The 27,750-nt window shown below is 35.7% G+C and overlaps 3 protein-coding genes across 4 annotated transcripts; 2 read left to right on the top strand and 1 right to left on the bottom strand.

The window, feature by feature from the left end:
* Positions 1–8,257: 8,257 nt before the first annotated feature.
* On the bottom strand, positions 8,258–11,100 carry LOC132181516 (protein C2-DOMAIN ABA-RELATED 4-like). Its single transcript, XM_059594768.1, has 3 exons — positions 10,887–11,100; positions 10,090–10,185; positions 8,258–8,856 (listed from the first exon to the last, which is right to left on the bottom strand). The coding sequence occupies exons 1-3, from the start codon at positions 10,995–10,997 to the stop codon at positions 8,566–8,568; spliced, it is 498 nt and encodes a 165-aa protein (XP_059450751.1). The 5' UTR covers positions 10,998–11,100; the 3' UTR covers positions 8,258–8,565.
* Positions 11,101–13,904: 2,804 nt separating this feature from the next.
* LOC132180807 (protein PTST, chloroplastic) lies at positions 13,905–22,371 on the top strand. 2 transcript variants are annotated; one of them, XM_059593769.1, is made up of 10 exons: positions 13,925–13,975; positions 14,935–15,057; positions 15,184–15,218; positions 15,498–15,801; positions 16,783–16,872; positions 17,934–18,002; positions 20,535–20,640; positions 20,987–21,075; positions 21,823–21,935; positions 22,011–22,371. In XM_059593769.1, the coding sequence occupies exons 3-10, from the start codon at positions 15,199–15,201 to the stop codon at positions 22,111–22,113; spliced, it is 894 nt and encodes a 297-aa protein (XP_059449752.1). In that variant the 5' UTR covers positions 13,925–13,975; positions 14,935–15,057; positions 15,184–15,198; the 3' UTR covers positions 22,114–22,371. The 2 variants fall into 2 exon arrangements, with proteins under 2 accessions (XP_059449751.1, XP_059449752.1); XM_059593768.1 differs by lacking the exon at positions 14,935–15,057 and having other exon boundaries at positions 13,905–13,975.
* A 3,995-nt stretch (positions 22,372–26,366) lies between these two features.
* LOC132183008 (uncharacterized protein At4g22758-like) lies at positions 26,367–27,429 on the top strand. Its single transcript, XM_059596393.1, has 2 exons — positions 26,367–26,921; positions 27,029–27,429. Exons 1-2 carry the CDS (start codon positions 26,636–26,638, stop codon positions 27,202–27,204), a joined length of 462 nt encoding a protein of 153 aa, XP_059452376.1. The 5' UTR covers positions 26,367–26,635; the 3' UTR covers positions 27,205–27,429.
* Positions 27,430–27,750: the final 321 nt, after the last annotated feature.

Below are 27,750 nucleotides of genomic sequence, written 5' to 3' on the forward strand. Positions count from 1 at the left end.
TTTTTTTTTTGAAACATATCATACTTATTCATTGATAAAAGTTGCGAGCCTAAAGCTCTTACAAACAGAGTTAAAAGCTCTGAAGTAAATCATAGCCGAAGCTAAAGATATAGTCATCAACAACAGATCAAATCAACCAAAACACAGCATCCGCTAACCTATGACTAAATATCAGGTTGAAAACTCAGATCTGCATCAAATAGACACCATCTAATGCATAGGTAGTGCTTATTAATCCTCGGCCTTGAGAGCAAAACCCCCAAACCGATACTTATTCCTCGGCCTTGAGAGCAAAACCCACAAGCCGATACTCATCCTCCTCGACTCGAAAGCCAGGATAAATTTCACATCCACAACCCAAAGGTTTGGACCAGTAATATCGGGCAGCAACCAGGCACAACAAAGCAAGAGAAGAAAGCCTTATTACAAGCATAAATAAAACCATACAGGAAAATAAAAGGAACAATAAAACTAATGCAGGAAAAAAAATTACAGCCAATAAAACCAATTACAGGGGAACTTAAAGGAAATACAAAACAGAAAAACAACAAAATAGGAAATTAAATGCGAAAAACACTCAAAGCGGGTCACGGCAGCCGGAGGAGGCCGATCGCGAGATGGCCAGAAACCGCCGCGGAAGGTGGCACAAAAAGCTTGGCGCGGGAGGGGCGCGTGAAAAGACCCGACAACGAGCGGTGAGCAGTGAAGCGAGCGCGGAGGAGATCGGCGGCATACACAAACAAACAGCGAGGGGGAGAATTTGAGTGAAAGCCCACAAAAGTAGTACCCACCGAGAGAGTACACAAGCACAATAGAACAGAAAAAACTAAAGACAAAAACAAACCTAAAACAAAAATCGGGAAGCAAGGAAGGGAGGAGGGATGCAGGCAACGGGCATCCCTCATCCCCTGAGGTGGCGGCGCTCTGGAGGGGGGCTTAGGGTTTCACAAGGCTTAGGGTTTTTTCTAAGTTTTCAATTAGAAGTTGACATAACTAATAACGACTATTATTCTAAAAAAAAAAAAATAATAATAATAATAATAATAATAACAATAACGACTATTAATTGCAATAAATACGAATATTAGGAGAGGCAGGAAACAAAAGGATTTTTTTTTTTTTTTTGATATATATATCCGCATAAGAAGGGGAGGGGGATTCGAACTAGTGACCTCCGCTTCATTAGGCATGATCCTAGCCGATTGAGCTACCACTTAAAAATGAAACAAAAGAAAGCTACCTCTTAAAAACGAAATAAAAGAAAGCTAAGATTCTTTCCATTTTAAGAGAACTAAATAATATCCAACGGGTTATAATAGAAGAGTATGAGACCCTTCATACAATGCAATCTAGATTGAAGGGGAAAAAAGGTTTTATGGCAGTGAAATTGGATATGAGCAAAGCATACGACCGGGTGGAATGGGGCTATCTTGAAGCTGTGATGCGGCAGATGGGTTTTGATTATAAATGGATCTGATTGATGATGATGTGTGTCACCACGGTTCAGTATTCTGTTTTGGTGAATGACCAACCTTATGGGGTCGTCAAGCCGGAGAGGGGATTGAGGCAAGTGGATCCTTTATCCCCTTATTTATTTCTTATCTGTGCGGAGGGCCTAAGTGCTTTGTTGAGTAAAGCCACGAATGAAGGCAGTTTAACGGGAGTCCCTACGTCTAAGAGGGGTCCTCGTATAAGCCACCTTTTTTTCGCGGATGATAGTTTACTCTTTTGTCGGTCTACTCTTGCTCAATGGGAGTGCTTGACAAATATTTTATGGATGTATAAGGAGGCGTCGGGTCAGAGGCTTAATAACCATAAAACCTCTATTTTTTTTCAGCAAGAATACGAATAAGGGGGACCGAGATGTTTTATTGGAAAAGGCCGGAATTCCTACTACGTAGAGATATGATACCTATCTAGGCCTTCCAGCCTTGGTGGGTAAATCACGGATTTCTACTTTTAGGAGCATCATTGACAGAGTGTGGAAAAGGTTGCAAGATTGGAAGTTGAAATTTCTTCCTCAGGCGGCGAAGGAAATTTTACTTAAGTCTGTAGTACAGGCGATCCCCACATATAGCATGAGCATCTTTCTCCTTCCAAAGACTTTGTGTTAGGAGATTAATTCGCTAATGCAAAGATTTTGGTGGGGACATCAAAAAAATGATAAGAAAATTCATTGGATGAATGGAGCCGGATGGGCAAATCGAAGTTTACGGGTGGCATGGGCTTTCGGGATTTCCACAGTTTCAATAAAGCATTATTGGCAAAACAATTTTGGCGTCTATGGTATCATCCGGATAGTTTGCTTGCTAGTATTATGAAGGCCAAGTATTACCTGGAAGGTTCTATCTTAGAAGCCCGGATGGGACACCGCCCTTCTTTTGCCTGAAGGAGTATTCACAGTTCTAGTGATATTGTTAAAGAGGGGTTAGTATGGCGTGCGGGGAATGGGTCTTCTGTGCGGATTTGGAAAGATAGGTGGTTCCCACATCAACCCATGTTCAGAATTTTATCCCCTTCAAGATTGTTAGACTCAAAAGCAAAAGTCTATGAACTCATTGATGTAAGTACGAAGTGGTGGAAAACACAATTGCTGGAAATTTTGTTTTCCAGGGAAGAGATTACTATGATTCAATCCATTCCCATTAGCTGTACAAATCAGGGAGATATGATTATTTGGAGGGGGACGGCTAATGGTATTTTCTCGGTCCGTAGTGCTTATTATATTCACCAAGATCTTGTTGCTCAATCTTTGGCGGGAAGTTCCAATCAAGGGGGTGTACGAGAGGTGTGGAGGAAGTTGTGGGCACTACTGGTTCCGAATGTTGAAAAACATTTTCTTTGGAGAGCATGTCATGATAGTCTTCCCACACGAGAAAATCTAACCAAGAGGAGAGTCATCATGGATTCCTTGTGCCCTTTTTGTGAACCCGAGATGGAAATAGGTTTTCATATTCTTTGGCAATGTCCATCTGCTAGTGATGTATGGAGTATGGGTCCGATGAAAATCCAGAAAAGCAACTTCTATGGTCCTGATTTTATGCAGGTAGTAGAAGGCATTTTTAATGTTTGTTCGGAGGAGGAACTTCTCCATTTTGTGGGGCTTGCACAACGTATTTGGTTGAGAAGGAACGAGGCTTTCCATGGGGGTGTTTTTACCCATCCACGTGATCTGGTGCAGCGGACTGCCCGAGCTATAGAGGAGTATAAACAAGTCCAGTTATCTAGGGAGGCATTTCTAGTAGTGGAACTGGCTCCTTCCTTAACGCGGTGGGAAGTTCTGGGATATGGGTGGGTTAAAGCCAATTGGGATGCGGCCTTGGATCAGATGAATGGGCGGATGGGTTTTGGCGTTATTGTTAGGGACCATAATGGACACGTAAAAGTGATGCGCAACAAATTTTTAAGGGGCTTTCTTTCCCCGATGGCAGCAGAAACCCAAGCAGCTTTGCTGCTATTCAGGTTTGTACAGAGATGGGCTTTTTGCAAGTTCATCTAGAGGGAGATGCCAAGGTGGTGGTGGATGCTGTGAAGACTATGGGGGACAATTATGGTCAAAATGGGCATGTGATGGTGGTTATTCATGAAGGTGTTCGAGCTTTTTCTCACTGGAGGATGGAGCATGTCAGACGTGAGGGGAATGCTGCCGCCCATGCCTTGGCACAACTTGCAGTTTCTTCTTCTATGGATAGAATGTGGGTTGAAGGCTTTCCTGAATGCATTCAAGGAATTGTTTTACTAGAGCAACCTACTCCAGGCCAATGAGGCATTGTTTTGCATTTCTCTGCAGCAATTGACACTTCCCTCCGTGCTTAATTCTGGCTTCGAAGAACCTAATGAGGACAGTGGTGGGTGTAGCCTGTTAAGGTGGCGCTAGCTATTGTCCATTTCAGACCATTTGGGAGAGGACAGATTTGAGTTGGGCGGAGGTGTTCTTGCTCTCCGGACTGTAATGGTGAATCTGTACTATGGGAGTTGTTTTACTTCTCCTCTTTTGATCATTTAATGAATTGATGATGCTATTATTTTCAAAAAAAAAAAAAAAGTCTTTTTGTCTTCTCAAAAAGCGAAAAGACAAAAATACCCTTCCACTATAATTAACTGAATATTATCTAATTCATTGAAAATGAAGAATATTCTATTCAAAAACAAAGAGATCTTTCTTTCTTTTACACACATTTTGGCCGGTTATGAAGAATGCAATAAGTTTTTTTTTTTTTTTTTTTTTCTTGTTTTTTTTTGTTTCTTTCTAAAATGAAATGCAAATCAATCTCATTAATAAAAATGATGAGCATAAAACTCTCACGGCCACCATAGCCAAAGAATGCAATAAGTAGTTGGTCATATTTGACGGCAAAATAGGAAAGTCAAGGTGTTGATATTATTTTAGGAAAAATATCTCTTGCAATTAATTATGGTGACCTCATGCAGATTCGTCTAGATTGAATTCTAGGACACATGAATGTCATATGAGACGTGTCGGTTGGAACTTCGGATTCTGTATCTTATTTCAAGCATGTACGTGACACGCACGCTGTAGGGACAGATATCATTATCAATTTTACATTCATAATAATTTTCAGATTTTGCCATTTGAATTACTTGCAATCTAAATAACAAATTACTCGAAATCTAGTAGATCTCACCTCCTTATATGCAACGTTGATAAACTATGCAAGCAATAAGTAATAATTAAATCAAACCCATATTAGTAAAATCCCAAAACACTCAAACAAAATTCATTATGCGCATGAAAATATTGAAATGAGTTCTACAATTCAACTGCACCAATTAAATTTAGAGAAATATTTAATCACATAAATGAGTAATGTTACGGACTATATTTTTATTTTATTTTTATATTTTTAAAGTTGATATAACTTTTGAATTAAAATTTAATAGTAATTCATTTTAATTTCAATTATAATTTTAGATAAAAAATATTGCAAGAATATTTCATAGTAAAAAAAGAAAAAAAAAAACAACCATGCTCGATCAAGCCTGTCGAGAAGTCAATTCAACACGTGCATGATGAACTATGCTTGATATATTATTAATAAAAATTCCAATCATACAAACTGGAATCCCAAAATTCTCCCCATTTTTGTCACCGAGGAACTAAGGGTCATACAAAGAAAAGGAACATGGCACATGCATTAATGTTCTTGCTAGCTAGGTTATACTTTGTAGGGGTGAGAGATGTGTAATTATGAGACATTTTCAATATTTCAATATTTTCTTTTCTGCCCAACATAATAGAAAAAAAGGACTCTTTGAACACAAGCCATGGGTCGCCTAGAGAAGTGTTGGTAATAGGCATAATTATATATTAAATGATGAGGGTGAAGGGAGGGGAAGAGGACCATCTCCAGTCTATTTTGGACCGGAGTTAATGGTCTAAAAAGATCATTAATGATCTTTTTAATCTATAAATTTTAGTCTATTTATAGATTAAAATTTATAAATAGAACATCTGTCTCGTTAATAAAAAAATATTATATATTTTTAAAAAAAATATATAAAAATTTAAGGAGTGGCTGTAGGGTTGCCGAACCACCCCAATTGGGTCCAGATCTTAAAAAAAAATAATTTGTTTGGCCCTTGGGAGTGGTCCGACCACCCCTGGCCGGCCATTGGGGTGGCTCTCAAGCCACTTCCAGCTAAAATTGAGTGGTTCGACTACCCCTATAGCCAAGATGAGGTGGCTAGCTACCTCTTATTTTTTTATTAATTTTTTTTTTTTAATCTAAAATATTATTTTTTTGTAGTGGAATAAATGTCCTATTTATGGTTCTAAGATTTTTAAAAAGAAATTTTAGCCATAAAGTAAATATCTCCTACCTATAAAGGCTATAATCCTATTCTGAAAGGAGAACCATCACTAAGAAAAAGTTGTCAGCCAAAGAAAGAGAATAAAAGCTTTTATATTATATATAAACCGAGAAAAGCGAAAGACTATGCATCCACAACGATGGTTGATTGCAGAAAAGTTATGGCTTCCCAACCTCTTTCTGACATATATACAAACAGGTAAGCAGTAACATTAATGTAGATTTCCACCTATTGTGACAATACTGGTTTCCTCTTAATTACCCCCACCATGGCCATGGGCCTTGTCTTCTAAATTACAAAACATTACACAAGTCTACTTACAATACAAGATCGCGGGCCGGGGTTTACTCCAAGATTGATGAAATAATAGCACACCTTCACTTTTGTCCTACAAAGAGCCTACTAAGTCCAATCACATACAAGTCAATAGCCCATCCACCCATTATTGGCAACATGCAGATATACCAGCTCAAAAATTTCTTACTTCAAAGCAGCAATAAGATAAAATTGCGAGGGGTTGCCGAAACTACTCCCAAATGGCTAGGTGTGATTCGGCTACTCCCAATAGTTCTCAAAATAATATAAAATTAAGAGGTGGCCGAATCATCTCTATTGGCCACGCGGTGAATTAATTGAAAGAAAGCAAGGAATTGAAGATACGGGAAGCTGATGTTTGTTGAGAATCTACTGCGGAATAGGTTTACTGGGGCAACCTAATCTATTGTGCCATATTGAGGGAGATACTTTAACTCCAACGTGGCAAGTGAGAGCTCTCACTTCGTTTCTGGTGAAGTGTTGCAGTTGATTAGGGTAGAAACCATCCTTACTGGCCCCTGCAGGAGAATCCTTCCCGTGAGGTTATCCTTAATCAAAAAATAGGTTGTTGTTAGTTCAAACATACAATTGTTTTCATAGCAGAATTTATTTATAGAGAGAAGGTTTGCAGTAGCATCAGGGCAATGTAAGATGTCATTAAGGTAAAACAAAGAATTTGAGGTGAGAAAGGAGGAGGAACCAATATGGGAGATACCAAGCCCACTACCATTACCTACTGCCACTGTCTCATTGCCCTCGTATGGTTGCTGTATGTTCAGTTTGTCCAAGTCAGGTGTGATATGGATGTTAGCCCCACAGTCTGCTAACCAGTGATCTTCATCTTCTAGAGCATTGGATTGAGATGCCATCGCAGCAAGGTTTAATGGTGGATGGTGACCTTGAAAAGCAAAGTCCATTTTGTGAAAGCAGTCGAGAGCTTAATGGTTAACTCTGCCACAAATTTGGCATGGAGTCTTGTTTGCTGTAGAATTGTTGGAGATGGCTGCTTTGTTTGGATTAAAGCTGGTAGATGATTTGGGAAATGATCTACCTTGAGGTTGTCCAAAAAAGAACCGGTTTGATAAGCCTTGAGGAGAGGCCGGTGAAAATGCATTTTTTTTATCAAGGTTCTTGTTGGTAGGAAAGTTCCTTTTAAAGTTGTTGAATCTCTACTTAAGTTGAGTCCTTTGGAAGAACATAGCAAAGGATGAGTTTTCTCTAGTGGCTACTTGGTGCTCAAGCAGTTGCTTATGTCCAAGGAGTTGAGATTGAAAATCTCCAAGTGTCATTGATTTATCCTTTATTAGCATGGAAAAAGTCATGACAAAAAGATTGTAGTTTGGACTAAGTCCTCCTATGATGTAGGAGATCAGGTCATCTTTTGAGATAGAATGGCCAGCAATTGCTAACTGATCTGATAGAGATTTAGCCATGCGAATGAATGCAGTACAAGTCTTGGAACTTTGCCTCAAGGTATGTAGCTGACGCCTCAATTGAGTGATATGAGAACGAGATGGAGATGCATAGCGAGTGACCAATGTTGACCATACTTGTGCTGATGTTTTGCAGCTATAAATCGTTGGTATAATCTGGGCAGTCACAGTTGCAGTAAACCAGCTGAGAATGCATTGGTCTTTCTTCTCCCAGAGAGTATTCTGGATTCAAGACTTCAGGTAGTGTCTTGTCAGAGGGTGCGATAATGAACTTTGGTGGGCATGGCTCAGAGCCATCAACAATTCTCATCAAGCCATTGGCCTTTACGATGGGTTCAAATTGAAATACCCATCCTAGATAATTGATGTCATCCAATTTAGATTGACAAAGGTGTGCAATATTGAGCATAAAGAAAGCAAGAGCAGATGAGCTTGATTTAGGCATGGAGGAGTACAAAGAAAAATATATAGAGAGGCTATATAGAGAAGGTGTTAACCGAGAGACTCTGATACCATGAAAGAAAGCAAGAAAAAACTTGCTTTTGGGCGGAATAATCTCTGTTGCTTTCATATTGAGCTTAAATAGAGAAAAGTTACAATTGTAATTGATCACGTCAAGCTAACAAGCTAATCTTGATGTGATAAGATAATAAACTAAGAGGGTTAATACAAAAAGGATACTAATTACAAATGAGAATTATCACAAGAGATTTGGTAGAATTGATCTTTTTGTATTTAATAATAATACCATAAGTATGAGTTTTTGTAGAATTAGATAACTCATAAAAGAGAGGCTCGTCTACAATCTAGTCCAAACAGGATTGCAGACGAGACTAGAAAGGCTCGTCCAGACGAGGTTGCAGACAAGAGGATCAATGGGAGTTATAGAGAGGCTCGTCTGCAATCCCGTTCAGTCATTTACATCATCTATATTACAATGTTTCTCACACAATAACTTAATTAACAGAGAGCAGACGTGATTGATCTACAAACCCCGGGAGCCAGGAATGTCAATCCACTGCAACTGGAGTTCCACCTCACCACTCTCCACATTTCGTAGCCTGAGAACAATATTTTGAACAACTCTGCCGTCCGACCAGATAATGCGACTCTCTTCAGCAAGACAATTTTGCCTGTCTGGTTGTACTCTCGTTATTATGGTTCCATTTGGAAGGCCTTCCAACCGGCACTTTAAGGCTTCAACAAATGGACCGATCTCAAACTCAGCATCCCCCATTTTATCATCCAGACTAAATGTATCTTTGTCGTACACAAACTGCAATCATAAAACGGCCCATTTGAAAAAGCATGATGATTTGAAAACGCAGAATACAAGCGAGGGCACGGTTTTAAAAGGCTGAATTACGATTTTATCAAACGCTTAACTGCATTTTCATTACCTGCAGGTTTTAAAAACCGCTAAAGTAAATGGATGCTTACAAAATTAATAACTAACCAAACAAGAAAAAACATGTTAGGTGCTGAATTTTTCAAAATCTCTCTTCATTTTCTCTCCATTATTAAAAGTTTTTAAAAGTAAGTCAACTTTAAGATTCAATCTTGACCGTTGATTAAACTACAGCATACATGCTATTATTAAAATAACAGCATGTATGCTGTTATTTTAATCAACAGTTAAGATTAAATTTTTCAAAATGTCTCTTCATTTTCTCTCTCTTATCAAATGCTTTTAAAAGTAAATCAATTTTAAGATTCAATCTTAACCGTTGATTAAGTCAAGATTAAAATTTTCAAAATCTCTCTTCATTTTCTCTCTTATTAAAAAGCTTTTAAAAGTAAGTCAACTTTAAGATTCAATCTTGACTGCTGATTAAATTACAGCATGTATGCTGTTATTATAATCAACGGTTAAGATTGAATTTTTCAAAATCTCTTTTCATTTTCTCTCTTATTAAAAGCTTTTAAAAGTAAGTCAACTTTAAGATTCAATCTTGACCATTGATTAAACTATGGCATACATGCTGATATTTTAATAATAGCATGTATGTTGTAGTTTAATCAACGATCAAGATTGAACTTTTCAAAATCTCTCTTCATTTTCTCTCTCTTATAAAAAGCTTTTAAAAAAGTAAGTCAACTTTAATATTCAATCTTGACTGTTGATTAAATTACAGCATGTAAGCCGGATCCATATTCTAGAGATTGTACTTCAATATTGAGTATATATAATTAATGAACCTCATTTGTGGGATTTCTGCCTTACATTCTTTTTTTTTTTTTAAATTGCCTACATTCTTTTGGTGTTTCTGTAAAAGCATGATTTTAATGTCTGTGCGCTTGAGGAATTAAAAAGTACATTTAACACTCAAAAAGTCCATTTAAAAAAAACAAAAGTATTTGCTTGGTAAAAAATTTCTGAGAGCTTTTGAGTGATTAATGCAACTTCATTTTCTTTTATCCCTACGAAGAGGTAAAGCATGATAATACGAGTAGTTCTTTTAATAATTGAGGTATAAGCCTCCAATGTCACAAGAACTATAACACTTACAAGCTTGATTGGAACACTTGGATCTGCAATAGAAAGAGTCAGATCTTCATTCCACTCTGGGTTGATGTTCTTCTTCACTACACGAGTCTTCAGCTTCTGCATCAGAAAATATTTTTCATGATTAAAGCATCAAAAGCCTTGCAAGCTCCATTTTTCACACACTGAGGCCAGACAGCAACATGCAGTTATAGTAAAAACTAAAATGCATGTTCGTTAGCTGCTGTAAATAAATTGCATCTTGAGGAAACATATACAAAGGATTATATTCAACAGATTCGACATGTTATCAGTCTTCAAGATACAGAAGAATTTTTTACCTTTGCCAGTCATGGACGAAAATAATTGAAAATAGCAAAATAATAGTAAATAAAGTGTATATATATATATATCATACGAATCAGTTAATTTGCTGATCAATGAAACCAAAGCCAGTGGGTGAGGTGAAAGACAAAATCCTCAGTCATTTTAGGCGATAATTCGGGGAGGGGATACTGATAGAGAAAGTCTGCCAACGATGAATCAGACTAAATAGAAATGTAAATGATTAAAGGACAAAATTAAGAATCTGAAAAACCCCAAAACAGAGTGAAAAAATTCTTTCAAAAGATCAAATCTTTGAATGCTTTGAAGTACGACGCCAAAAACCATAGAAATTACGCACAAAATCTGATAAACCCTCTTCGGGACAGTAACAACTAACACAAAACAAGCCTCTCCCAAAAAGTCAAAGCCCCAAAAAAGCAAAAGCAACCGAGAAGTGGTAACAGAGAAGCAAAAAAGTAGCAAAAACAGCTTACCTGCCTGCCCATCTTGATAATAACATAAGGGTCACTGCTTCTCACATCCCTGATTGCAAGATTCACCCCTTTCTGGACATGAATTCTAAGCAAACCGATGAGGTTCTCCATTTCAGACAAGTACCAAGATTGTGGTCGGGAAAGATTTGTAGGCTACTGCCTTTTTCTTGATGAGACTCGTGAGGTAGGTGACAAAGTTCGGTACTATCAAAAGTCTAACCCCACCCGCCCACCTGACCATATTTATACCCCCAGAAGACCAAAAACCAAGTCTTTCTTTTCGCAATTCTCAATGTATAGAAATTTCTTATAATAATTAAATAGGATTACGGCATTATGGAGCCCCGACACGGCCGTTGAAATAGTCGAAGATGTTGCAATCAAAACCATGTCAATCTCTCTTAGCCAGTTTAATTAATAGGCGAATGACATTTTCATTAATTTGGGAAGTACGTACTCCATGTAGACCTTCCCTGGGTACTCCTGCCGTTTAAATTTTTTATCTTTAATTAATTTAATTTAATGACTAATTGCGTCACTTATCCCTAAACAAGTAATATTACTTGAGCTTTTTTTTTTTTTTTGTCGTATTGATAGACCGAGAAGACTTCAACCTTAATGGAGTTGAAGAGGTTATTGATACTTACAAGATTACTTTATTATAATCTAGTCCAATTTTTAGACTATAAATAATTGACATAATCTGCCTTGTTATGATTTTAATTATAATTTGCAGAAACTGTCCACAATTCATGATTTGACTTTCCTTTCCATGTTTTCAATTCTAATGGAGTGACATATTGTGATAGTGCTCTCTAGAGGTACTTACTACTTAGTTTAGTTAAATTCTTCAAGGTTTAAGGTTTGATTATTTCAATTTAGTTTTCAAATTTTCAATTTTCATCATTAACTCTTTGGATTCCCGACTTTCGAATTGATGCTTCCATGGATCTATGAGCCTGTTTGGTAAAGGCCATTAGTGGCCGATACTATTCTTAAAAAATTTAATTTCCAAACATTCTTACTTTTCATAATCACATCAATAATTTTTTTACTACTATTTAAATAAAAAATAAAAAAAGCATTACAAAACATTTTTTGTTTTTTTTTTTGTTTTCATACTAAACATTTTTACTTTTTTCTACATTAATCAATGTTTGTTTTCTCAAAGCCTTTGCCAGTTGGGTTGAAAAGGTGAGCGCTTAATAACTACCCACTAACTGCTAACCGCCTTATATATATATATATATATGAAACGACGTCGTTTTTGGTGTTTTAATATATAAAAATGTTTAAACTCTATAAACGACGTCATATGTAGTAGGGTATTGCCATAAAAACGATGTAGTTCTTTTTTTCTTTTTTCTTTTTTTTTTCATTAAAAAACGGTTAAGGCAGTTAACCGGCGGTTCTAGGTGTTTAGCGGAGGCGGTTAGTAATTTTAGCCAATATTCACTCCCCTGCACCCTATGGTCTATATAATTAATAGATTTGAATGATATATCATGTTATTGGCCACATCAAATTTATATAATGAATTAATTTTTTTTAATTTTATGTAATGAATTCATAAGGCATTATTAAAATCAAATATCACAAATTAAACTGAGATGACACAAAGCGTTGGGCATTAGAAATAGTCCAAGTTATTGCAATTAAAGCCACATCAATCTCCATCAGAAAAAGAAAAAGTTTAATTTGATTTTTTCTAGTATATTAATGTGTCAATTCCAACTAATTTTTAAATCAATTGTTGTCAAAAATAAAATAGAATCTAAAAATTTGTTGAAATTACGATTATGAGATAAAATGTGGTATATAAGTTTTTAATTAATTATTCTTCTAAACTTCAAAGTTCTGTTTTAGTTTTTCTCATGTGAATTTAGGTCAGGCCGGGCCGAACATCACCTTATTTCAGGCCCAGCCAAAAATTTATTTGGGCCAAGGGCACTCATAACATTTCTTACTGGACTCGGCTAGCCCAATCCATTCCCCCAATTCTTATCACGTGCTGTCCCCGAACTCGGCTTCTTCCGATGCGCCACACAGCTGGAGTACCTCCTAACATGTGTCATTATTTGGGATCAAAACCTCTCTCTGCCAGTCACAAAATCCTCACTAATAACTGCCCACTAACTGCTAACCGCCTTATATATATATATATATATATATATATATATAAAAGAAAAAGAAAAAGTTTAATTTGAATTTTTCTAGTATATTAATGTGTCAATTCCAACTAATTTTTAGACCAATTGTTGTCAAAAATAAAATAGAATCTAAAAATTTGTTGAAATTACGATTATGAGATAAAATGTGGTATATACGTTTTTAATTAATTCTTCTTCTAAACTTCAAAGTTCTGATTTGGAAAGACTTCACTTTGGCCTCCTAAACTTCCACTCGATTTTACAAATTCCCTATGAACTTCTAAATCTCTCATTTTGGACCCATGAACTTTCAATTAATCTCAATTAGAACCATTCCGTTAATTTTAACCGTTAAAAATACAAAAAAAAAGACGAAAATGTCATTGATTTTCATTTTTTTTTTAAATAAAAAAACGTTTTAGAAGTTGAAATTTTATATAAAAGTCAAGGGTATAAACGTTATGTAACGTTTAAAATTTGACGGAGGGGTCCACATTGAGAGTAATTGAAAGTTTAGGAGTCCAAAATGAGAGATTTAAAAGTTCAGGAGGGGTTTGTAAAATCGAGTGAAAGTTCAGGGGGGCAAAGTGAAGTTTCTTCTTCTGTTTTAGTTTTTCTCATGTGAATTTAGGTCAGGCCGGGCCGAACATCACCTTATTTCAGGCCCAGCCAAAAATTTATTTGGGCCAAGGGCACTCATAACATTTCTTACTGGACTGGGCTAACCCAATCCATTCCCCCAGTTTTTATCACGTGCTGTCCCCAAACTCGGCTTCTTCCGATGCGCCACGCGGCTGGAGTACCTCCTAACACGTGTCATTATTTGGGATCAAAACCTCTCTCTGCCAGTCACAAAATCCTCACTCTGACTCAGACACCCCAACTGCAAGTGCTCTGTGCCTCGAGCTTTCGAGAAGCCTTCCCCAAAATCTCAACTTTGTAAGTGCCCAAAAGTGTTGTACTAGAATTTCGTTGTTTTTGTTCTGCTTCTGTTTGCTTGAAAATCCCGTCGAATGTGATGGAATGTGAACTGTTTTATAGTTGCATCTTAGATTAATGTATGACGTCCTTTTTGGGTTTTTCTTCTTTTGACTGATGATCAAAACTTAGGCTTTAGTTCAAAGAATTTTGTTCAGTATGGTTTGCATTTCAGTTTGTGGTAGATAAAACCATCATATGTTCGAGTAAATGCTTTACCCATTAAAACTGGAAACGTTTATTCTTTTGGTTAACTATCAGAAATGATAAATTTCTGAACAATTTTCAAGAAAGAGAGATGGAGATGGGGTGGTCAATACGTTTCTTTAGGACAGAGAAGTATCCGGCATTTATGGAGATTCTTTGTAAATCAGTGTTTGGAGATGAGATTTAGTATTTTTCTATGGAATTTGCAACTGGTTGGGACCATTCAATTGGTTGATTTACAGGGTGATTATGATGGAATTTGGTTCCACACGCCCATCACCAAATTAAATGCGGAATTAAGGAAAGAATGTTGTGGTTTAACATAGTCTTCCAACGTTTATGCTACATAAGCTGGGAGCTTATTCATACTGTAAGGGAAGTTGCATGAACTGGATCCCGGACTATTTCTGATTGTCATCTTGATTTAAGTAAGTAAAAACTAGACTTGTTTTTAAGACTCAGCCTATCTTTACTGATTCTCTTTATTTGAGCATCATGTAGAGGTCCTAGAGGGTGTCAATAAATTGTGAATGTGAATTACAGGTTGTTAAGAAGTGTGGAAATAACTAGTCTCTGGTCCAATTAATAGCTCCTTGTTGAACCATTTGATACATGTCCATTACCTGTTGACTTGGAACATCGATCTCTTTTTCATGTGTATTGCATTGGCATAAGAAGATAGACTTGTTGCTGACTCATGCTACTTCAAGCAGTTCCAAGTGTTTTAAGAGTGTAATCTCTTATATTATGAATGGAAAGTCAAATCATACTTAGTTTTGCTTCATCTTTGGTGCAAGCACAAGCATAGTTTTCATTTCAAATGCCTAGTTTTAGAGGTACGCCCTTTATCGAAGGCAATTCAAGGCATTATGTTCTTGTTAGTTATTATTCTTTGGATTTAGCGTACTTGCTGCGCTGAATGAGGGTCTCGGCCATTACCTTCTTTTTGCATAATTTTTCAGGAGGAACTCTTCAACATGGATATAGGCATTGCAAGGTGAGCATGCTTGACATTCATTTTATACGCGAGATCAGTTATTTCTTCTAGAAAAAGTAATTTTTGTAGAGTTTAGCCAATGTTTTACAAATTTCAATTCTTTACCAATAGTTACTTGATATTATGATTTGTTTTTATGCGGTTCTTTCACTTATTTTTTTAGATGTTAATCAAAGTGTTAATTGTTTGCAATATGCTCCTTATCTTCCCTTAAGTCTTTGCTCTTAATTGCTAGTCAACTTCATATCGTAACTCTCACTTTCTTTATGATCCGGAAAGGTGTTGCCTTGACAAACATGTGTCATGGGGCTTAAGAAATTCAAGAGCATTAGGCTGGGAAAATATTCAAAAGCATCCACATAATGTGGCTACTTGGAATCTGAGGATGGGCTATCAAAGGTTGACTTATTCACATCAATCTTCTATCGGAAAGAATCTCATGACCCATCTGGCCTGGAGAACATACTCGATGCCTTTTAGTCTGGAGGAATCTTCAGCCCTAAGTTCAGAAGATTATTCTAGTAATGATCATGCAACTAAGTCGCCAAAGGAGGTCCTTGCTCAACCGCTAAGCAGTGATGAGGTAAAATTCTGTGATTTCATGTGTGCTGATACTGAAGGAATCTCTCCACATTTTAATCATCTATACCATCACTTTCTGTTTTTAATGGGAAATGCGACAAACCTTTTTCTTTCTCTAGTTTCTTTGCCCTTTTCTTTTCTTGCTAACAAGAAGTAGTCATTCTTATGGTTTAGGAGTCGGGACTGTGTGAGTTTAAGTGTAGAAGTGGTTGAAGAGGCACAACCCGAAGAAAGTAATGCAAAGAACCTAGATCATAGAAAAATGAGAAGACAGATGATAAACGACAGAGTGAAGTAAGAGTGAGGAAGGCCCATATTGCAGCACCTCATTTACTTCCAAAAGTCATAGCTCATCTTAATCTCTTTAAAGTGACATTGTTAGACAATCCTCTAGTGCTATCTCAAGCTCCTGGTTGTAACTAGCACAAGTTTGGAGATGGAAAATTAGTGAAAGATTGATAGCCTTTTTTCTTTATGATTCAACTTGTATCTTATGTATATTTGATAGGTTTTTGAAATTTAGATTGTTAGTCTTTAGGGAAACCTATTGTTTACTTCTGGTAGGCGGTAGGTTTCCTCTCTCCGACAAACTGTCCTGTTATCAAAAAACTATTTGGTAAGATTAGAAGTTGTATATATACATGAAATTTAAAGTGGAAACTGAGGTGGGTCCTTGTATCAGCCCTCTATCACTATCAGTGATGTGTTATAAAGAGTGGGCAGTAACCAGGTTTTAGCTCCTTGAGCTTGAAATTATGAGACTGTAAGCTGGGATTTCCAATGAGCTATAATTTGGTGGACCCAAAATTTCTTGGATCTCAAATCAGGATTGAAACATATGAGCTAAAAATTATTGCACAGTGATGACCCAGTCTGCTTAATTCAATACTTAGTTCTTATTGTTGACATTGGTATTGTGACTAACATACTCAAGTACTGCTTTTAGATTTTAGAGCTAATTTTTGTGGTAATTATATACTAGCTGAAGTCACTGCTGGCTGATTCTGAAAGAGCAAGGCTCATTAAAAAACTAAGTGAAGCAAATCAACAAAACCGCTTCCTCAAACGACAGGTTTGTATATGTTTACATGGTATGCCCCTTGTAACTATTCCTAAATTACGATCTGATGCATTTCCGAATTCATAAATATTTTTGGTAGAACACATTACTTATTGTTGCTAGCTTTGTGAATTTCATAGCTGGTTTGGCTGGATCTCATTCTGCTGTAAGAACAGTTGCATGATAATGGCTTATAGGTTATTGATAGTAACCCAAAATGGATAAGTATCAAATAAGATTCTTTTTATTTATTCACTAGGCCTTTTTTCATTGTTGGTTCTGGCGAGAAAATGTTGCAGCAATGCCTTTGATTTTTGAATGATAGAAGGAATCAATTGAATGAACAATTAATACAACGGCACAAATCATGGAAAACAACTTATGTGTTATGGCTTTTGGCTTTTGTGCATGGGTGAACATGGCAAAAGAATTACAAAATAGTAGAGAATGTCCCAACAAGATGGCTCTGTTTATAATTATAACCCCAGTGTGCCCAGCCCTAAATCAAATGGCCCACTAACAATGGTGCATGTATAATGTGTGAGTTCGGTACAGCAATGGTAAATTCAAGTTACCTTCACAACAGAAAACATATAAGATGCTGCTTTAGCAATCCATTTCTTTTGGCTAATGCTTCAACATATAGAAATGAGTAAATAAATTACACCATTATGTGACAAATTTTCTCCACATAATGGTGTTATTTATTATAAGTCAAAATGTATATTTACCCTTGGTATGAGTGGCGAATCATTTTTAATTTGATAAGTGGAAATGTATAAATCATGCACTTTCCCCTTCTCAGATGTCTCATTTATGCTTATAGTTGACCCTTTTTTGAAATTATATTCATACCTGATTGTTTTTCAAACAAAAGTTTTAAGAAAGGAACTTTAGTTAAATGCAGAATGATATATTGCACTAGTTTGCCTCCAACATCTCCAATTTGGAAGGGTGCATTTGTTAATTTCTGAGATCCAAAGCAAATGTTTGGATCAGCAGAATTTTAATTAGATTATTGTTAATTGAAAAGCCTTTGAACTGAGATCTTTTTTAATCTCTGATCTCTACAGTTGCACATAAAGGAGAATGCTTTGGTTAATTTCAAAAGCGAACTTGCCGTCATGGAACTTGAAATTCAGGTTATGCTTTTGAAAACCGGTTTTAATCTTATGATGTCTTTCATGAGCATATGGCTCATAATCTGTATAGTGTAAAATCTTCATCTACTTATCCAAGTCACTTGTTTGTATTCTTTGTAATACAAGTAAACTTCAATTAAAAATCCTTGATTTGTGGAGGACCACAGACTCCTTGTTTTGATTTTTATTTATATACCAGGATAGTAATTTTCATATTCAGTGAATTTGGCTAGAAAACTGTGAGTGCTCAATTATTAGAGGTTATTACTCAGATTTTGGCAAACATATTGGGATTCTATCCGACATGAATCAAGTATTAATGTTAGAAAAGGCCAATGTTGGTTGAGTGAGGAATATGACATGGATTTGTGTACTAGTAAGCCTCTCCACTCAATAGCTTAAACTTTTGGGTTTGATGCTCTAATATGATATCAGAGCCCGGGGTATCGTATGTTATTTGACTCCAAGTTCTTGGCTCGTTTGCTTTGCTATACATGTTTTGGCCTGGTTGGGCCCATCTATTTTGTTGAATTTCTTCTGTTTCTATTTGTCTTTCTTGTGACGGGTGTTAGAGAAGTTCGCATTTTGGTTAAGCTATTTTAGTTTAAATACTGTAACAGTTGAAAACCATGAAAGTCGGGATCCATTTGTGTTAAAGGTGTAACCACCAGTACTACCAACCATGCCACCATTGTTCAAATGACCACCGACCTGGATCCTCAACCTGGTCCTTTATCATCACCACTAGAAATGCTGCAGCTGCTGCTACTCTGCTTGGGCCAGTGCCACCAAAAGCTCCCTCCGTCATTACTACCATAATAAATTATGGTGGTCCTTGGGCCCAGCAAAGCTTTTCCACTCAATGTGCCCCTTAATGAGCTACCATCATTTGTAGTGATAAGTCACAGGCTTTTACTTACTGCATAGGGTGTCACTACTGTGATCTAAAGTGGTCTAGGGAATTAACTGAGCAAAGCATGCTATAGTATATCAAACTTGGTTTTTCCCGTGAAGTTCTGGTCATAACTCCGCCTTGCCTAGAGTTTACTGGTGGATTACTTTAGGTTAGATTTTGTTAGACCTACCATCTGGTGAAGAAAAGGGGCAGATGACCATTATATTTGGCTACAATACCATCTAATTGTAAGTAGGCTATTGGGAAAATGTTGCCTTGCAATTATTCCTGTAATTTGATTATATGCTATGTACTGGTCTAGGTCAGTTGAGGACATAGAAGGCAAAAATAAACCTATACACACTTTGAATCAACGAGTTGGGAGGTCCTCTTGAAGTAGTCCAAACAATGAAATTTATGAATATATCGTTATTCTGCATCGGTGATGTTTTTGTAAGGACCCATTATGGCTTAGTTAACTTTGGAGAGACTCTGTGCTGGCTTACTAGTGGGTAAGAACGCCAGATGAAAACGAAATTTCTATGAGCTGTTATACATTTTACTAGTGCTAAATTAGACTTGTATTCATCAAATGGAGGCTACCCTATCACAAGAGAATTCTGGTTTCTACAGCGCCTAATACCAGGTTGGTGGCTGACCTGGTATCCAGACTGACAAGCTGATCTGTGACATGATCTCCATGATGGTTGCAACAGAATCTTTGGTGCTGCTGACATTTAGATATCAGTGCCATATGCCTGTTCTTCAAGAAATTTTATGGTTTTACTATGAGAGTGAAACAAGGGCATGTTATCACTTGAAGCATTCAATAAGAAAAAGTTGAAATTATATCAAGCATCAGAAGCTAATAAAGGTGAGCTGTTGAAATGGTGCTAGATGGCACCATCTGGCTGAGTAGGGTGGCTTGACTAATATTGTTTGGTCTTGCTTATGACACGGCTAAAATAATATATCAGGCGGGACACTCTTGAAAGTTAATCCCGCATTGGGTAAGTGGATTACCCACATTGAGTAGATTGATTTATAAATGTGTTGATGAGTGTTAAGTCCCACATTAATTCTATACTATGTGAAACTGGGCTTTATGAGTGGTTATGGCAAACTTCAATTACAATTTGACTAGTCATTTTGGAGTATAGTGTAAATGTGGCTAACGCTTTCCTTTGTTCGTTACTTTAGGAACAGATTGTTTCAACATTGATGATATTACTTCTCAGCAATAACAATAATTTAAAACATTATGCTGCATCTGAAACCTGCTTCTGTGAAGCATATTGAAGAATTAGAGCTATAACCTGTTTCATAGTGGATACAACAATTTTCTGAATGGTTTTTGCTTAGCTTGTAGAGACTGCATCCAGCTTTAACAGATCTGATTAGGCAAAGAGTGTAGTCTTAGTATTGACCTTAGTTTTTATTATATAATTCCAGTTTGAAGGTGAAATTGAGCCATACATGTAGTTCGTTTAAATTAATATTATTATCCCCTTATCTGCACTGCATGGAGAATTCTAGTCAGCATAATGTTTTAAGCTTTTCTTTTCATGCATCCTATGACAAATTAACACCTAAAAATTTTATGTAATTGTTCTTTTTTTTTTTTTTTGCATGGACAGGCTTTGGTCACACTTGCAGAAGAAATAACTAAATCCGCCATTCCAATAGGTTCAAGAAAGATCAATGGGAAATACATACAATCTCATCTTCTCTCGCGATTAGAAGGTATGATCATGTTCCTGTCCTCGCCCCAGATTGACAGACTCATTGGTTCTTCCTTATTATATGATGGATGTAAAATGTGTGTGTGTGTGTGTATTGCAAGGTTCCTAGCAATAGTTCTCTTGTGAATCCTCTCTATTATAGAGATTTACAGAAGAATTTTCAGGCTTATCTGATTATTAAGGGAGGGAAGTCAAATTGGACTTGATTAGGTTTCTGTATCTATAGATTTGTTTGCCTTAATTGATTAGAGAGACAAACTCTTCAGATTTAAAGATATGGTTATGTTCCTATGAAGTTTTTCCATGTTCTGACATAGATTCTTCTGACTTTGTGTCCATGTGTAAAGCTGTACATGTAAAGCTGAAGGAACAGATAAAGGATGTGGATATTGCACAGTCCAAGGATGTTCCCTTATTCTGGTGTGGCATGGCTGAGGTAAGCATTCTGTTCATATACCTTAGATTTTTCTTTGCTCATGAAAATGGAGTTTCATTTACATTGGGTTATCTTATCCTATTGATATATGATGATGATATGGACCACTTCAATTCAAGGCAAAGGTTGAGCTATAATCTGGAAGGGTTTTAAGATAAATGTGCTCAGCCCTCTGCTCTAATAAGTTGAAGCAGAATGACTTAGCGAGGAGCTTTGGTGTGTCAACCTAAAGGGATTATTCTCTCCATTTGTTAGCTCAAATAGCATTTCCTATCTCCAAAAAAAAAAAAAAAAAATGGATGGAAGGTGTCATCATGGGTTCAAGACCCACGGTCATGGGATGGGGGTGTGTAATTACCAACAGAAAATAAAAACATGAAAGGAACCCTGAATCTTGCTTAAATTTCGAGGGAGAAAGCCTGTAAGTGTAAATCCATGTATTGATGGTGAGATGTGAATAAAGAAGGAAACAAATTAAGAACAGGAAGAAGCGTTACATTGGCCTCTCTCCATACTTGTTCTTGGGTTCCCTTGACCTTTGTGGTTTCCTTGTTTAATTTGAAGTAAGAATCTTAATTTACATGTTCTTTCTATGATATAGTGCCTCTTAATGTAAAATGTTCTTACCTGTATTTTTATTTTGTTGGGTATAGAATAATAATTATGGGAAAGTAGGTCTATAACAATGCAAAACTCATATTTTGGATGGAGAAAAATTGTTTCTTCTCTTTCTTTGTTCTGGATCAGAGCGTGCAAGTAATGGGAACATTTGATGGATGGAGTCAAGGAGAGCAGTTATCACCAGAATACACTGGTTCTTTCACCAAGTTCTCAACAACATTAATGCTTAGGCCTGGAAGGTGCCATTCAACTGTGTCAGTTGACTTCCTCTTCTTCATCTTCTTCTTCTGAACCTATAATTTTATGTTGTGCAGGTACGAAATCAAGTTCTTGGTGGATGGAGAGTGGCATCTATCCCCAGAATACCCTACCGTCGGTGAGGGACTCATGAAAAATAACTTGTTAATCGTGGAATAACTGCTGTTCTAGGCAATATGGTTGATGCAGAAGCGGATGAGCTCCGTTTTTTTTTTTTTTATTTTTTTTTGTTAACTTGTTTACACTACCATAGCTTAGAAGTTTGACAAGAATATTTCTTTACAAATTGATTCACTGTATATCGATCATCTTTAATCTTACAGTAACATTGCGCTTGTTAAATCTGTATTTAATTTTTAAAATCAACGGTGATGATGATATGTAATGAAAAATTCTGGCTGAAGCTGTCTTTTTTTTTCCTGATTGACTCTGTTTGATGCATTGGGTGGAAGGCAAGGGTCCTATTGTCCATTTAAAACGACAATCTTTTATGGAATAGGTTCTCTTATCAATTTTGTGGAGAATCTACCCTTTTTCTTTAATTTTACCTAATTTACAATGTTTTTCCAAGTTTTTTTTTTTTTTTTTTTGGAATATTACAAGAAAAGTCAAAAGATGAATCAACAAGTGTTATCATTTTCCAAAAAGCAAAAGACAATTCTAGAAGAACGTTTGCCACTGAATTAATTAGTCTCTGTTGACTGGTCATAAAAGACCAGCTTCGGTGTAATTTTCATAAACTTCGATGAGTAATGTTAAAGCCCCTCTTATTTCTAAAATTGATGTAATTTTAAAAATTATTATCGAATTTATAATAAATTATTATTAAATTTTGAGTAAATGGTAATTTTAAAAATTCAATTGAACATAAGAAAGACATTTAGCTTTACTATTTCTTAAGTTCAAAATCTACACTAGACCAAAAAAATTTGTGGAAAATCTGCATATGTTTTACCAAAAATCTTACTTGGCTATTAGTCTTAAGTTTTATTATGTTTTACTATTTCACTCACCAAATGAATAAAAAATAATATAATTTTTCTCTCTTTCCATATTCTTTGAAAAAGTTAATATATATATATTAAATCACAGAATCACTTAAAAGACTTTTACTTATAACTCAAAGACTTGAGACCCATTAAAATACTATTCAACAAAACTCTCAACATACACTTTCTTGAATTAACTTTTAATCCTAAGATGATTGTAACAGAAGCACTTAGAAAACTTAAAAATTCTAACATTAAATCATAGTAATAGAGAAGAAATTTGGTCAAATAAGCATCTTGGATATTTCCACTAAGCTAGTCTTGGTTTCTCACTCGAGACTTCCACCTCAAAATTTTCACTCAAGTTTCAACCTTTCTCTCTCTTTGAGCTTCCTCGGATGCTCACCATTCCCATGCGTGTTTGGACCAGGCATTTTTTCTGCCATTTCCACAAGCTGCACCACCTCTTATCACTATAAATACCAACTCTACACCCCAATTTCTCAACAAACCAAAGAGAAACCAACCTTCCAGCTACATTACTTCATGGCTCGCTATTTCCTTGTCCTTGTTATTTTGGTAAGCTTTTTTTTGCTATCTTCTATCATGCAAGCTCGCACTTTGCAGGCTCAAACTGGTTGCCACCATGCCAAAATAAAGCCCTCTGGAAGCCATGGAGTGACGGGTTATTATATTACTCATGTTCTTGGCCTTCTGGGAAATTCTGATCCAATCTCATCCAGAAGGGTACTTACAGGTCCAAGCCGCGGGGGCGACGGTGATGGTCATTAACTCGTTAATGGTGCATACCAGTCATGAAGATGAGTCTCAAGACACCTTAATTTGTTGAAATAATTGCTTGTTTACAATAAATTATTATGTTCTGGATCATTGTTTTGTAATCCAAGATCCCTTTAATAAACTCCTTGTAATTAATTGCTTTTGCTACGTAGAAATTGTTGTTAAATTGAGTATTAACTTCTTTATTACTTGTTAATTTTAAGTTTTTTGAAATAAGAGATAATTTAACGTAGTGTTATAATAGAGGACCTTCCATTTCACTTAACTATTCTACCAGTTTATTCAGTTAACTATTCTACATGATGGGCTTGGTTTGTTAAGGAAGAATTTTAAGGAAAAAAAAAATGTTAAAGTATTAATTAAATAATTCAATTCACAATTTCCTATTTAAGGTTTGTTTGGAATTGCGGTTTCAATAAATACGATTTTAAAAATTGCGTTTTTGAAATCGCTACTTTTTAAAATCGCAAAAACGTTTAGTAAAACATGTTAACAAATATATATATATATATATATATATATATATATATATATCAAATATTTGTTATTTGAAATCATGATTTTTGTTTAAATTCACTATTTTTCAAATAAGAACGCCTAACCTGCTTATATAAATTGTAGATTTTTTTTTTTCCTATTTTAAATTAATTACTTTTTAAATTGCAATGTCAAACGTCTTACGTTTTACTATATCTTTTAAAAACGCAAATTATTCTTATAAAATCACAATCCAAACGCACCCTTAATAGCTAATGGACTCGCGCACTTCAAATTTCATATAGTAACTCAAATCAGCATTGTTGATCACACTTTTCCTTTCTTCAATTTGATTTATATTTTCAAAACAAAAACATTAATAATCAACCTAAAACATAAAACACTCAAAATATATATCATTTATGTCACATCATTATATATATATATATATATATATATATATATATATATATATAATCCTTTAAAAATTATTAACAAACAGAACCTAAAATGAGGCCTGACAAGCAAACGACATTAACTTGGGCTGTACGAACGTGGACTGCGAAAGCCCAGTTAGTGAATGGGCTGCAGGAGAACAGATGTTTGGGCACAATGTTGCCAGGCTTTAGGACCTGGCACACCCCACGAGACAATGGGTTACACTAAATAATGTTCATTTTTTTTTTTTCAAAGTAATTGGTTTCAATTTTCATATAATTTTTTTATCAAGAAGAAAAGAATCATAACATAACTAATTCTAATGATAAGAAATTTTTTTTCCCCTGATAGAAATATGACTTGCTTTGATTGGGCAAGGATTCTCTCCTATTTCTTTAAAGTGAAACAATAATAAGTTATTTTATGATTCATATTTTATTTTATTGTAGTTAATGATGAATCAATCATGTCATTTAAAATTATAATTGATAACTACATTTTATAAAAATAAAATAAGCCAATGTATGGTCATCTCTCCAAACAACGATTTTTTTTTAGTAATGATACTTTTTAAAAACTCTAATAATTAGTCACGTTCAAGTAAAATAGCTTACAAACTCCGTAAGCACCTAAATGTTTAGCAACATCTTTGTTTCCTTTCTTGTCCTTGTCAAACTCCTTCCAAGTCTGCCAGGTGCCAAGTCCTTTTGGCCTTGACCTCACCATCGTCAACACCTAAATGTTAGTGGACATAAGCCTTTATCAAAATCCCCTAAATATTTTTTTTTTTTTTTTTTTTACTTGTTTTGGATTTGAAGAGTAATGCTATTTAGTAGATTCTTATAAAACTATTATACAACTAGATGACTTGAAAAAGATTGAGTACTGATCCAAAAAATAATTTTTATTGCCACGTTATCCAGTTATCTAACATTTGTACAAGAGTCTACTAAATAAGATTACTTTAAGTCCAAAATCTTAATTTATCACAACAATCTATATAATTATAGAATAATGTTAATATATATATATATATATATATATATATATATGATATAAATTGATTTTTATTACTACATCATCAAGCTCTGTATAAAGGTTACGGTCAATATCGTCACTATCATCGATCAATACAATAACTATCCTCAATAAGAAAACCCTTAGGCTTGTTATACCGCAACTTGTTCAAAAATGTTGTAATGAAAGGAACGTTGGAGTTTTTCACAAGGTATTTGACCAAATATGATCGTTTAGTTCTTGTAAAACCTATTACTAAAATACCCCTAGAGAGGGATAAGGCTAAGCGGAGTGAAAAAGGTTTTCCATGGAATGCTATTGGATTAAATGACAAAGAAATGGTTGAAAAAAAGATGGCTTTTCCCGGATGAAACAAAAATTGAACAATCTATAAGAGTATAATAAATAACATTACTTTACTTTATGCATAATTATAATATTAAATTTTCACAACATTAACTATGCAATTAGATAACCTACCGATCTTCATTAATATTTCTTTGTCTAATATTACCTACCCTGGATAAAGTTATAAAAAAAATAGAGGATGGAAATAATAAAAATTAGCCCGATCAACCATAAAAAGTCAACTCTCTCTCTTCCCTGCTGATATTCTGTACGTTCCCCTTTATAATAACCCTAACTCCCTTTTACTCTTGTTCCACTAATTGTTGATTCTGGAATGGTGGAAGCATCTCTTTCTTTCATGCACTTTTCCCCTTCTCTCTCCCATAGAGCAACTGCACGTATGACACACGCGCTGCCCTCCTCCTCCTACTCCTCCTTTGGTTCCAGCAAACAAGTCTGGTACTATCGCTGCCTCGGCCTCGACCCATAAGCCAGCGCCCACGTACCCGTCCGCTTTCTCTACTCTCTACTCTCTCCCTCTCTCCCCCTCTTGGAAAATCGACGTATTTCGTTTAAATTCCATCTGGGTTTTTGAAAACAAGAAGAAAAAGATGAAGATGAAGAAGAACGGTCCTGCAGAGAAAATTGATCAGTTGCAGAAGCAGAGGAAGAACAGCGATGGTCAAAGCGTGAAGGGGGTAAAGAGTAACAGATTCTTGATCACAGTAAACGTTCTTGGAAGCGCAGGACCGTTGAGATTTGTGGTGAACGAGAGTGATCTTGTTGCTGCCGTCATTGACACCGCGCTCAAATCCTACGCTCGCGAAGGCCGCCTCCCGGTTCTTGGCTCTGACGTGAACGATTTCGTTCTGTATTGTGCAGATGCAGGATTCGAGGGTATGCTATATATGCATGCTTCAAATTTGTTTCTTTTTTCTTTTTTAATATTGTAAATATCTTTCCTTTCTATTGATGAACATTTGTTGAATGAAAATTTTTTGTAGCTTTAAATCCGAAGGAATCAATCGGCTCCCATGGGGGAAGGAACTTTGTGCTGTGCAAGAAGCAGAGGCAGCCGCAGATGACAGATGGGAGGTCGGAGATGATAGCTCAAAAGCGAGGCGGGAGCTGGAAAGCTTGGCTTAACAATCCCTTCTGCAAAATCATTTTGTCTCGTTAAGCTGTCTTTGTCAATATTGGAGGATCTACTTTCTTATGAGGGTAGAGTTCTTCCACTTTATTATTATTATTATTATTCTGCTTCTTGATGTGATGATATATATATATATATATATATATATACTTTGATGCCTAATTGCTGTATGAGACAATTTAGAGGATATGTCCTCCATGAGTAAATTCCAAAATATATGCCTTTCCATTTCGTCTTTGGATTGTGTTGGGATCTGATTTGGCATATAAACTTGTTCATCCTTAGTAGTAGGATACAACTCGACGGTGTAGAATCTACTAAATAGTATTATTCTTGTTATATTTTGATTTGCTTATTCATTGATTGTTGTACTACTTTTAAAAAACGAACAGTTGTGATAATTGGATGAGCTACTAACGCACAACATAATTGGAGGAGGTGGGTCGGTTATAAGACTATAACGTGATGTTGTGACTGTGCAAATTAGTTTTTAAAAGCATGTTTGAGATTGCGTTTTATAAATAGAGTTTTTAAGTTAAAATACGTTTTTTGGCATATAATTAGGCCTTTTTA

Source organism: Corylus avellana, chromosome ca5, assembly GCF_901000735.1.
Source record: "Corylus avellana chromosome ca5, CavTom2PMs-1.0".
Taxonomy (NCBI): domain Eukaryota; kingdom Viridiplantae; phylum Streptophyta; class Magnoliopsida; order Fagales; family Betulaceae; genus Corylus; species Corylus avellana.

Bases quoted from the DNA above. Each gene is read 5' to 3' on its own strand.
- LOC132183008 (XM_059596393.1), top strand. From the start codon at position 26,636: ATGAAGATGAAGAAGAACGGTCCTGCAGAGAAAATTGATCAGTTGCAG. The intron at 26,922-27,028 runs GTATGCTATATA...AATTTTTTGTAG, and splicing joins TGCAGATGCAGGATTCGAGG to CTTTAAATCCGAAGGAATCA.
- LOC132180807 (XM_059593768.1), top strand. From the start codon at position 15,199: ATGGATATAGGCATTGCAAG. The intron at 15,219-15,497 runs GTGAGCATGCTT...TGATCCGGAAAG, and splicing joins ATGGATATAGGCATTGCAAG to GTGTTGCCTTGACAAACATG. The intron at 21,076-21,822 runs GTAAGCATTCTG...GTTCTGGATCAG, and splicing joins TCTGGTGTGGCATGGCTGAG to AGCGTGCAAGTAATGGGAAC.
- LOC132181516 (XM_059594768.1), bottom strand. From the start codon at position 10,997: ATGGAGAACCTCATCGGTTTGCTTAGAATTCATGTCCAGAAAGGGGTG. The intron at 10,186-10,886 runs GTAAGCTGTTTT...TTTCTGATGCAG, and splicing joins TTATCAAGATGGGCAGGCAG to AAGCTGAAGACTCGTGTAGT. The intron at 8,857-10,089 runs GTAAGTGTTATA...TTATGATTGCAG, and splicing joins CAAGTGTTCCAATCAAGCTT to TTTGTGTACGACAAAGATAC.